General features: G+C 51.6%; 1 protein-coding gene across 7 annotated transcripts in view; it reads right to left on the bottom strand.

Annotated features, from left to right (window-relative positions):
• GPR50 (G protein-coupled receptor 50) overlaps positions 1-12196 on the bottom strand; it is a 153795-nt gene that overhangs the window by 15041 nt on the left and 126558 nt on the right. For 4 of the 7 annotated variants that reach the window (XM_074204261.1, XM_074204260.1, XM_074204263.1 and 1 more), the window contains 2 exons: positions 8311-8362; positions 3539-3736 (listed from right to left, as the gene is read on the bottom strand). In XM_074204261.1, coding sequence (XP_074060362.1) covers positions 3539-3736; positions 8311-8347 — 235 coding nt within the window. In that variant the 5' untranslated portion in view covers positions 8348-8362. The remainder of the gene's footprint in view (positions 1-3538; positions 3737-8310; positions 8363-12196) is intronic. The other 3 variants (XM_074204264.1, XM_074204266.1, XM_074204265.1) reach the window with 1 other exon arrangement.

The following is a 12196-nucleotide window of genomic DNA, read 5'->3' as shown; positions in this document are numbered from 1 at the left end:
TCTGCCATCTTCCCAGAAGTTAGAGCAACTGCGAGCCTGGCCTCTTTTCTGGGAAGATTCTGCCCCCGTCTGGGCAGCTCCGAAGTTCATTCATTTCGGTGGCAAGGCTTGTTGGCAGCTGTGAATTGGCCAGCAGCCTTCCTCCTAACGGGCAGTCGTCACTAATTGGCATCGCCAGTTCCTCTGCCCCTTACAACTCCACTCACGACTGGTGCTCAGCCCAGCTCTGGGGCATTGCCGTGTTGGGGGGGGGGGGTCCCCACACCTCTGGATCTATACTAGGACTCCTCACACTTCCACCTAGACATGGATCCCTGGAACTAATCGGGTGGCACTATCACTGTGTTCGGAGTTGGGGGCTACAGTGAGCAGAGCTTCCCTTCCCTATTTTAGCCTCGCAGAGGAGAGCCCACTTAGACAAGTGACCTAGGGGAGAGGGACTCAGCCCCATTGCCGTCTTACATGACCTGAGTCTCAGTTTTCTCCTCTGTAAGATGGGTGGGTGACCCTGCCACCTGCAGCACTGTCCAGTATTCAGCTCACGTCCAGACCCAGAAATGCCCGCTTCCTCCCAGACTCCTCCTAGGCTCCACCCCTCCTCCCCCAAACCTTTGCTTGGCTCCTGGCATCTCCACGTCTGTGGTGGCATGGTTTTCTACCCTACCCTGGCCACTGTGACTTTGCCATGGCTACCGGGGGCAAGGGGATAACTCATTTCCCCAAGATGGCCAGATACTGCACCAAGGTGTGCCCATCCAGGGCACCATCTCTGCCAGCTGTGCCGAGAGTAGCCAATCAAAGCCAGGTGCGTGCTCTGGGACACTGGCTGAGGGCTCTCATTGGGCTCCCTAGGGAAAACCAGTCACTTTGCTCCCTCCATATGGCCATTAGGTCCCCCTTTTTTCTTGCCAACTCGTCCTCTCTGAACCGATTGCTGTAGCTGCTCGCCTCTCCTTGCCCCACAGCTCTGCCAGATCATCAGGTTATTATCATCACTACTGTTAGAGCTGGAAAGGACCTTAGAAGTCATTAAATTTGCAGCCTGACACCCCCCCCACACACACACGCAATGCTGGGAACCCCAAAACAGGCACTTATTTTGAGCTTGCCCCAGTTCCTACACCTCTGCCCAACCTAGCTCAAACCCTGCTCTTTACAAGCCCTAGTTCCACAGGGGATTGCTATAAATGAACAAATAGCCTCTCACTCTCTCTATTCATCCTCCACCCCCACCCCCCACTTCCCTGCTTGGAAATACTGGCTCAGTTGCCCCTAGATATAGCCCTGTTAGTCTGACACTCATTTGCCTATCTTAGGAGGGCAGTGGGGTTCCACAAGGGACACCTAACCAACTGCACCCCCACGTTTATTCGGGGGAAGGATCACTAGCCTCTTCCCTCAAGTTGGCGGTGGGGTTCATAGCTAAGATGGATTTAAGTCTGCATTTACCTGTGCTCTCTCCAAGCCCAGGTAAGGACACTGAAGGACCCCCTACCTCCAGAGGCACTCAGAAATTTATGAGGATAAAGTCTCTCTGACCCCCCTAATACAGAGGAGCCTATACTTAGGTTCCTTTAACCTCAATAATAGCCTGGGGGCCCCCTAACATCTTAGACCCCTTGACATTTAACTGGGGGGGAGTGTAAGGAAGTCTCCCTGTACCCCACATTCGGCAGCAGAATTTCTACTTAGACTGTATCCAACTGAGCTTTCCAACCCCAAGGGTAGTCTGCAAGAATTCTACCAACCTAAACACCCCGCTATTTAGGGGGCTTTGCCCCTCCCCCTCTGCAGAGGAGGAGATTTTTAGTGTGGCTTCAGCTCGGATTCTCCAAAGCCTAAGGGTAGCCTACAAGAATTTTACCAATTTAAACACCCAATATTTGGGGAGCTCTGCCCTCCTCCCTCTGCAGAGGAGGGGATGTTTAGTGTGGCTTCAGCCAGGATCTCTCCAAACCCTAGGGGAGCCTGCAAGGACCTCCTACCAACTTAGACACCCCAATATTTGAGGGGCTCGCTGCAGAGGAGACCCGACTTAGGGCAGGATCAGCTCTACATGCCAATAAGTGTCTCTCTCGAAATTGACCGGTAGGGGACAGTGACACCTCCCCAAATTATGTAGCCCCTACGTTTGCTGAGCCCCCCTGTCTTCGGGTTCTGCAGGTTTGGGCTGGATTCCCCGGTTTTTGCCTGCTCGAGTCTAGGAGGCTGAGGGTGAGGGTGCCCATTTCGCAGTCCCAGGGGTGGCGATGCCAGACTCAGAGACCCCAGTCCAGCCCAGCAGACCCTCGGGAGTTTTTCCCAGCAGTGCTGGGGAGTTGAAACAGGCACAAGAGCCAACCCCCACCAATTTGGTGTCGGGGGGGGCGGGAAGACAGGGAAGACAGGGAGGAGCGGGAGCTGCCTCTGCAGCACCACACCAATCAAACACACACTTTTTCTTTCTTTTCTTGTTCTTTTCTTTTCTTTTTGTTCTTTTTAAAGCCGCTTTTCCGAGGAAGGGCTCTTCCTAGCCCTAGTCGAGGGAGCCTGTCTCCCAGATGTCTTCCCAAGGCCAAGCCGCAGCCCCCCCGTAGGGACTTGGCGACCCCCCCACCCCACTTCCTGGCTCTGCACAGCTCCCCCAAGCCCTGCACTTCATTAATTCCGTCCGCGGTGTTTGGCTCTGGCAGCCCCAGGCAGACAACTTCTCTTGGCTGCCCCAGCCTTGGGACCCTCTAAGGATTTAACGCCCCCCACCCCAATCAAACACAGACACATCCCTGTCCTTTCCCCGGTGTTTATTCGCAGCCTGGACACTTACCTGGGCTCGATCCGGCTCTGGACGCCAAGGAGAAGGGTTCTTCGTGGCCAGCCCCAGCCGCACCAGTGTGGGGACCCCGAGGAACGGGGAGGCTTTTCCAAGCCCCCTGGGGGCTAGCTTTGCAGCCAGCCGCTCCCAAGCCCCTGGGCAGCTTCACCACTTACCTGCCTCGGTTCTCTGCCTCTGTCCAAGCTCACGGACGGCACCCCCCCCCCCGCGCGCGCCCCCCACATCCCCCAGCCCGGCGCGGGATCCCGGGAAAGCTGAGCTTAGAGACCCCGAGAAAGCTGAGCTTAGAGACCCCGACATTTCGTCTAGGGGAGCGCTTCTCTTGATCCCAGACAGCCGCCCCTCCCACCTCCCTGCACTCGGGGCTGGATCCAAGCTCCAGACGCTCTGGCTGCTATGCGGCCCCAGGGGCGCCGCAGGCTGCGGGAAAGCCGGTGGCCCCAGCCCCTGCCTCCTGTGGGCCCCTCCGGAAATGGGGCTCCGGGAGAATTCCTTTACTCTGGCTGCCCCTCCTGGACTGCCCCCCGCCCAGGCTTGCCGGCTGTGGGGAGCGCGGGCAGGTGGGCGCTAACTCAGGAAGGTCTCCTCCTCCCCGCGTTGCTCTGCCCGGCTGCCGTCGCTGGGGCTCGGGAAGCGGGACCGCCACGGGGATGGGGGGACACGGATGGCTCAGGAGCGGGGTAGGGGCGCAGGACCCAGGACTGCAACGGGGCGCCGGTAGCTTACCGAGGTTGCGGAGTCTCTCGTTCTTGGTCACGGCAGCGATGACAAACGAGTTGCCCACGAGGTCCATCACGATGGTGAAACAAAGCAGCAAGGACAAGAAGCTGGTCAGGAACACATTCTGGGGCCGAGGGGTCTTGGGCTGCCACCAGTCAGGGACCGTGGTGGTGTCATTGTGGGCTGCCTCCATGGTGGTGGGAGCTGGCAAAGAGAAGAGACAGTCAGAGCCCCGCTGCCAGCGCCAGCCCTAGCCCCAGACCCCCCGGACTTGCCCAAGTCGGGGGACAGCTGCTAAGCGCCTGCCGACTCCCCAAGTTCTCTCCGAAGGAGCGGCACCAAGGGTCCGTCCTGGGGAGGGAACTTTGCCTAGTCTTTACCTGTTCCCCACCACCCGCCGGCTTGAAGGCGCTCCCGCCTTCAGCCCTGGAGCACTCAAATTTCCCTGGCACCAAGGGTTGGTCTCCAGGGCGTGGTGCCCAATGGCATGTCAGTGTCAGAGGAGCGGAGCGAGAGCTCTGGGGCTCTCTGGCAGCGCCCCCCGACTGGAGCTTCCCGAGCCCTCTACGAGGCTCCCGCCACTGCCGCCGCCGCACACTAAGTGAGGATTCCTGAGCCCCTCAGACTGGCAGCGCCGCCTGCTAAGAGTGCGGGCGCCTAAGCCCTCCCCCTGCTGAGCGTGCGGGCTCCTCAGCCCATAGGAGGAGCGCAGCCGCCTCGCGCAGAGCTCGAAGCCCCGCCAGGGCAGGGTCGGGGTCTGGAGTCCTCAGAGAGGGCGGGGCCGCCTGGCACATAGCCTCACCAGGGCAGTGCACGAAGCCAGCGTCAAAGCCGCGCGCGCAACATGCCAGTGCAATGCCAGGGCACTGTCGGGGTCCGGGAGTCCCAGGAAGGGGGTTGTCGCCTCACACAAAGTGCTCGAGCCCTCTCAGGGCTACCCGCATGGCCACTGCCTCAGAGCACCTGGGACCAGAGCAATGGGAGGGTGCTGCCACTCTGTACAAAGTGCCAAGGCTCCCGAGCTCCTGGGAAGGGCACAGCCACGGCTCAGTAAGAGCCGGGGACTTCAGAACCTCTGAGATGGACGATGCAGTTGCATGTAAAATCCAGGGCCATTGTCCGGGCTCCCGAGCCTCTGGACGGACAATGAAGCTGCGCGTAAAATGCTGGGGCATTGTCCAAGTTCCCGAGCCTCTGGGTGGACAGTGAAGCCCCGCGTGAAATACTGGGGCATTGTCCGGGCTCCCGAGCCTCTGGGTGGACAGTGAAGCCGCGCGTAAAATGCTGGGGCATTGTCCGGGCTCCCGAGCCTCTGGGTGGACAGTGAAGCCGCGCGTAAAATGCTGGGGCATTGTCCGGGCTCCCGAGCCTCTGGGTGGACAGTGAAGCCGCGGGTAAAATGCTGGGGCATTGTCCGGGCTCCCGAGCCTCTGGGTGGACAGTGAAGCCGCGCGTAAAATGCTGGGGCATTGTCCGGGCTCCCGAGCCTCTGGGTGGACCGTGAAGCCGCGCGTAAAATGCTGGGGCATTGTCCGGGCTCCCGAGCCTCTGGGTGGACAGTGAAGCCGCGCGTAAAATGCTGGGGCATTGTCCGGGCTCCCGAGCCTCTGGGTGGACAGTGAAGCCGCGGGTAAAATGCTGGGGCATTGTCCGGGCTCCCGAGCCTCTGGGTGGACAGTGAAGCCGCGCGTAAAATGCTGGGGCATTGTCCGGGCTCCCGAGCCTCTGGGTGGACAGTGAAGCCGCGCGTAAAATGCTGGGGCATTGTCCGGGCTCCCGAGCCTCTGGGTGGACCGTGAAGCCGCGCGTAAAATGCTGGGGCATTGTCCGGGCTCCCGAGCCTCTGGGTGGACCGTGAAGCCGCGCGTAAAATGCTGGGGCATTGTCCGGGCTCCCGAGCCTCTGGGTGGACAGTGAAGCCGCGAGTAAAATGCTGGGGCATTGTCCGGGCTCCCGAGTCTCTGGGAGGACAGTGAAGCCGCGCGTAAAATGCTGGGGCATTGTCCGGGCTCCCGAGCCTCTGGGTGGACAGTGAAGCCGCGGGTAAAATGCTGGGGCATTGTCCGGGCTCCCGAGTCTCTGGGAGGACAGTGAAGCCCCGCGTAAAATGCTGGGGTATTTGTCCGGGCTCCCGACCCTCTGGGTGGACAGTGAAGCCGCGGGTGAAATGCTGGGACATTGTCTGGGCTCCCGACCCTCTGGGTGGACAGTGAAGCCGCGGGTAAAATGCTGGGGCATTGTCTGGGCTCCCGAGCCTCTGGATGGACAGTGACGCCGCGCGTAAAATGCTGGGGCATTGTCCCGGGCCCCCCGAGCCTCTGGGTGGACAGTGAAGCCGCGAGTAAAATGCTGGGGCATTGTCCGGGCTCCCGAGCCTCTGGGTGGACAGTGAAGCCGCGGGTAAAATGCTGGGGCATTGTCCGGGCTCCTGAGTCTCTGGATGGACGATGCAACCTCGCGAAAAATACCAGAGCCATTGTCCCGCTCCCCAGGCTCTGGGAGGGACAGTGCAGCAGCGCAGAAAGGGTCGGGACGCTGCCGAGACTCCGCAGCCTCAGGGAGGGATGTTGCCACCGAGTATAAAGCGGCGGGGCATGGTCGGGACTCCAGAGTCCCTGGGAAGGGCACTGCCGTCTAGCATGAAGTGCCGGGACACAGCTGGGACTCCCACGTCCCCAAAAGGGAGCTGCCGCCCCGCAGAAAAAGCGGGAGCATTGCTGGGGATCGCTGCGGCAGGTCCCATGCCGGCGAGAGAACAGGACCGACCCCAGAAGCCCAGCGGAGCTCCTAAAGTCCAAGGAGAGCCGACTTCGTTGCCTTGCTCCCTCCCTATCCATCCTCCAAACTCCTGGTTCGCCTCGGATCCGATTGCGGGGGACCCCCGCACGTCTCTCCTCCCTCCACTTCTCTTTCCCTTTCTCCCCGTGAAGAGGATAGGGCAGAAAAACAAACCAGCCCCAAAATTTAAGTTTCTTCTCCCCCCCCCCATCCCGTACCCCAGACCTCTCAGAAGCCGCAGCCGGGGGGCTAGCAGTCCCCGCGCCTGTTAAGTGGCTTGGCTAGCCCCGCTAGGGGCTTGGAGACGCTGCCCCTTGGCGCCCCCTACCCCAGCCCCCGGTGCCCTGGAGCTTACAATAGGGGCTGTAATCCCCGGAGGCGGCCCCCTCCTGGCCCGCGGCGCCGGTCACCGCAGGCAGCAAGTCCCCCAGCAGCCGCGATGTGTTGGGCAGGAACATCGCCGCTGAACTGAGCCGGCCGCGTTGTCCCGGCTTTTATAGAAACTTTACCACCTGACTTCCGACGTAACACCTACGCCATCAAAATTAATGACAGGGGCAACCTCCCAGACACCTGTAAGCACTTAACCCCCCTTGGGAACCCTTTGGCCACCCCCTCTTGGCAAGACTGCCCGCAGAGTGGCTGGAATGCCCCCCCTCCCCGGACACCACGTCCCAGAGGCAATCCTATCCCATTCCGGAGCTATTCACAGCAGGAGGCCTGCGCTTGGTCTTTAAATAGGTGCCTGGGTCATCCCGGGCTCGGGAGCTGATGTACCCCGGCAATTCTTAGCTAGTCTTGCTGTGTTCCTGGAGGTCTTGCTCGCAAAAGGTCAAAGGAAACATCCAAAGTCTGCGGGAGGGTTCGAGAGGAGGCAGCATACCCCCAGGGTCACGCACCAGCCATTCCCACCTCCCCAGAGGAGCCTGAGGCTTCCCACTGGGTCCCCCCTCTCTGCACTCCTGCTTCCCCTCATTCTCTCCAAGATAGTACGTAGCTGTCCTCGCTTTCATTCACCCCCATCCACCCGGGGGTGGTCCCTTGAAGCACCTGATGGTTCAGCAAACCCACCCCACCCACCCCTTAAGTTTTACCAAAGTATTAAGAAATGGAGGGGGGGGGTGGAAATCAATAGATTTCCAAAGCGCCTGAATCCTAACTTTGGAGTGTAGGTCTCCAAGCTGCTTTAAAACAACCGGAAGCCAATTGTCTGGCTGTCAGCCAGTAGGAACCAGAGCTGGAGTCCGAAGCCTACATTTCCGGAAGCCTCTAGCATCCTCCATCCAATGGGAAAGCTCTGCTGCCCATTTCCAAGAAGGAGCATGGTGAGGTGCGGGGTTCAAGTCCAGAAAAATCAGAAAATCATGTTCACTTTTCCTTGGAACTCATTACATGAATGGAAAAAACCCTAACCCAATAGTTGTTTGTCCTTTTTCATTCCTAGACAGAAGCCCCAACCACCTGAGTGAGCAAAGACCCCCCCAAAATGAGTGGCCTCAAAGTACCCCAACAATTGGAACTTTGCTAGCTTTGATGCTAAAACTTTTTTTTACATCTTCACAATTGTATAAATAAAGAAACCAAGCTAAGTCATTAAGAAAAAGTTTTGGCCTTATTTTGGGGGGGGGGATCTTAGAGATAACATCCAATTCTCTTTTATGATTTGCTTAATTAAATGTGATCGCAAATTTAGTGAGATTAGTTGACCAGAATTCATGGGATCCTAGGTTTAGAGCTCGAAAGAGCCATTAGGCAGCATTAATTCCTACCCCACTCCTTTTATAGATGATGACAGTGAGGACCAGAGATGCTAAATGATTTTTCCCAAGATCACACAGCATGCCAGAGCAGAATTTTAAAATTCGATCCTCTGACTAGAGGTTCACTTCTCTTTTACAGAATACAGAGTTAGGGTGGCTAGGTGGCGCAGTGGATAAAGCACCGGCCCTGGAGTCAGGAGTACCTGGGTTCAAATCCGATCTGAGACATTTAATAATTACCTAGCTGTGTGGCCTCGGGCAAGCTACTTAACTCCATTTGCCTTGCAAAAACCTAAAAAAAAAAAACCAGAATACAGAGTTAAAAAGGTTCCTGAGAGATCATCTAACCTGACCCCCACAAGAAGGAGTTGGGGGGGGGTGTTTTTTGCTTTTGCTTTATAATTTTGCTTCAACACAAATTAACTAAGGCAATTTAATTAGCTAGAGTTAATAGGGTCATAGTTTTAGAGCAATAAGAAACCACAAGAGAAATTTAATCCAAACTCCATATTTTAAATGTGGAGAAACTGAGGACCAGAGAGGTTAGGTGACTAAGCCAACATCACACAGTAAATTATAGAAGAACACGGTTTTTAAGCCCAGGACTTCTGGCTCAAAATCAGTCTTGAATGCACCACAGGCCTTAGAATTTCAAAGTATCTTAAGGCTAAACCTACTCCAACCCCATCCATTTTGTTTTGTTTTATTTACTTAATAAAAATTTTATTATCAAAAATTAGATAAAGTGATGTCATCAGCCAGTATTTACAATCTGGGTAAAGAGCTGGAAGAAATCTAAGGCAACATTTAGTCCTACATTTGACATAAGGGGAAACTGAGGATGAGAGCAGGTGTCACACAGCAAATAAAGAGGAAAGGAGGATATTTCAGTCAGATCAGATTCTCTATCTCTGGCAACTGTTCTCTTTCTGCTTTCTTTTTTTTTTTTTTTAGGTTTTTTGTCTTTGCAAGGCAAATGGGGTTAAGTGGCTTGCCCAAGGCCACACAGCTAGGTAATTATTAAGTGTTTGAGACCGCATTTGAACTCAGGTACTCCTGACTCCAGGGCCGTTGCTTTATCCACTGCGCCACCTTGCCGCCCCTCTTTCTGCTTTCTTAAATCATCTATTCCATTCTGATTTCTTGGTGACTAATGAAATGGCTAATTTAAAACATGTTCATGTCAATTTGCAAAGGAGATTGAATTGACCAAACTACAAAGGATCATACTTCTAGAGCTGAATGGGGGGGGGGGGATGTCTTGGAAAACATTTAGCTAGACTCCCTTATTTTATAAGCAAGGAACCTGAAGAACAGAGAGGTTGAGCAACTTGATCAAGGTCACACAGCAATTAAGAAGCAGCTCAAAAGTTTTAAGCCCTGGCCCTTTGGTTCCAAATCCAGTTTTCCCCACTGAATCAGAGCAAGACTGTTGTGGAAGAACCTCTCATGCAATCAGGAATATTGAAATTCTTTTTCTTTTTTTTCTGTCTTGCTAAGTAATTTTTGTTATTGCCACATATTAGCAAGAGTTCCTAAAATCACAGTTTGGGAGCTAGAAGAGACTCTAGACAATATTGATTCCACAGCTTCTTATTACACAAGAGGAAGTTGTGGACCAGAGAGACTGGGTTAAGTGACTTGACCAAGACCATACAGCAGCTAAAAGATATGACATGCTCTGAGCCTGGAACTACAAATTCTATACCCAACTCTTTTGTATTGGATAAAGCAGCATTGGCAAAGAATTTGGCATCACCTGGTCAAATCTCCTCATTTTAGGTGGATTCCTTTTTTCCCTAAAAGTCTTTTAATTATTACTATCAATTCACTAAGAGGATTTAATCAGTCAGAAAGCAAAGAATAAGATCTTGGGAGCTGATGGAGACCTAAAATACCATTTAGTCCAGTTCTCTTGTTTTTGAGTCCAAAAAAAAAAATTAAACTCCCTCATAGAGCTTAGGAGACTCTTCCAAGATCACACTGAAAATTTCTGAGTATGATTGTTGTGACCAGATGGAGAAAGATATCTTGGAGATTACTCCAACTCTTCTCTTCCTTCTTCTCTCTCTCTCCCTACTTCTCTGTTTTTCTCTCTCTCCTTTCTCTATTTCATACATATACATATACATAGATAAATATGCATATATGTATCTAAATACACATATATGCATATAACATTTTTATTACCAAAAATCATATGAAATGATTTGATTAGAATTCAAAATATTGGATTTGGGGGGTCTAAGAGGGTTCTTAAACTATTTAGTTCAACTCCCATATTTTTCAATTAAATTAAAAGTTAATTCAATTTTATTATGATGATGTTAATATAAGATTATAAATTGTCAGATTTAATGAAATCATTATTTCTGAAGGGAAAAGGTTCTTATATATTGTTCATTATTTACTCCAGCCTCTCATTTTACAGATAGGACCAGAGAGGTTAGGTAACTAAGCTAACATCACAGTGGCAATATAGATTGTCAGTTCATGCACTAATCAATTTGGAGGCAGGAGGGTTCTTGTCAATCAACCAGTATAGATGCCTTTTAGATAGCATTTTTCGGTAAAATATTTTAATGATGACTATAAATTAGTTAAGGGGATTTAAGGAGACAGATGCGACTGGCCTTAACCATATTTTTTAAAGCTTACTGAGATTTTAGACATGATTTAATTCAACCTCCTTGTGTTCCTTTCAAGAAAACTAAAGAACAGAGAGGTTAGGTAACTTGTTCAAGATCACACAGCACATAAATGGCAGAGCAGTGGTTCTGTGGTCAAATTCTCTTTCTCAAGGTCCAGTCCTCTTGCCCCTGTACTCAATGGGCTGGGGAGGGAGTCTGGTGCAATCTTCTTCTTAGATGTTGGGTTTTTTTAATCTTAATTAAGTCTATAAATTTTATTTATTTAATTAAGCAGAGGCATAAAAAAGGTAGGGACCTGAGACATTAGCTATTACATTCAATAGGCATTGTAGGGGGCAGCTAGGTGGCACAGTGGATAGAACACCGGCCCTGAAATCAGGAGTACCTGAGTTCAAATCCAGGCTCATACACTTAATTAACTAGTTGTGTGACCTCGAGCAAGTCACTTAACCCCATTGTCTAAAAAACAGTTTAAAAAAAATAGCCATTGTACCCATTGTACATGTGAAGTCATGCAAAATATATCTCTGCATCAACAAAATCATTTCCAGAAAAGAAACTAAAGACCAGAGAGGTCATGTTTCGGCAAATTTCACACAGCAAGCAAATTTCTGTGCAGGGTTTTTAAGACCGGATCTTAGGGTTTTTGAACTAGCTCTCTTCCAGCTGTTCCTCTGCACTTACCTAGAAAAGGGGTCCTACAGATTCCCTTGTCCACCTTCTCATTGGAGACTTTTTTGCCTAAAATTTTTTCCTACTGCTCGAATACAGTTTAAGGTGATTTTAATGAATTAGATTTCTTGGGATAATAGTCTTTGAATTGGAGAGACCTCAGAAGTCATATCATTCAGCCCTTTTCTTTTTACAAATGAGGAACGTAAGGACCAGAGAGGTTAAGTGATTAGCCCAAGGTCACACAGCAAGTGGTGTCAGATCAGAGGTTCTGAAACCAGATTCTCTGGCTCCAGCTCCATCTCCATCTCTCTTGGCACTGTCTCTCAGGGTCTATACAATCTCCTTGATTTTGGGGGTTGTTTTACTTATTGTTTTATTATTAAAAATAATTAAAGTGAATGAATTAGATCATCACATCATCATCATTTCTAAGCTGAAAAGGGTCGTACCCAGTCATCAATTAGTTCAACTTGCTCACTTTTTTTGAAGGTGAGAATCAAAGAGGTTGAGTGACCTCCTCCAGGTCACACAGCAAATGAGTGACAAAGCAGTTTTTGAGTCCAGCTTCTGTGGGTCCCATTCCAGTTTCCTTTTCCCATGAACTGAACAATTTAGAGCTGAAAAGGGGGCTTGGAAATTATATATGTGAATCTCCTCATTTTAAGTTGATTTTTTTGAGCTAAAATAAATTAATTGTATATATATATATATATATATATATATTAATAAATATAAATTAGTTTAGGAGTATCCAGTATCCAGAGGACTTCGGATCATATTTTTAGAGCTGATGGAGATTT

The sequence above is a fragment of the Macrotis lagotis genome, chromosome X (genome assembly GCF_037893015.1).
Source record: "Macrotis lagotis isolate mMagLag1 chromosome X, bilby.v1.9.chrom.fasta, whole genome shotgun sequence".
Lineage (NCBI taxonomy): Eukaryota > Metazoa > Chordata > Mammalia > Peramelemorphia > Peramelidae > Macrotis > Macrotis lagotis.
Note: the sequence above shows the minus strand (reverse complement) of the source record. Positions and strands in the feature narration are given on the sequence as shown.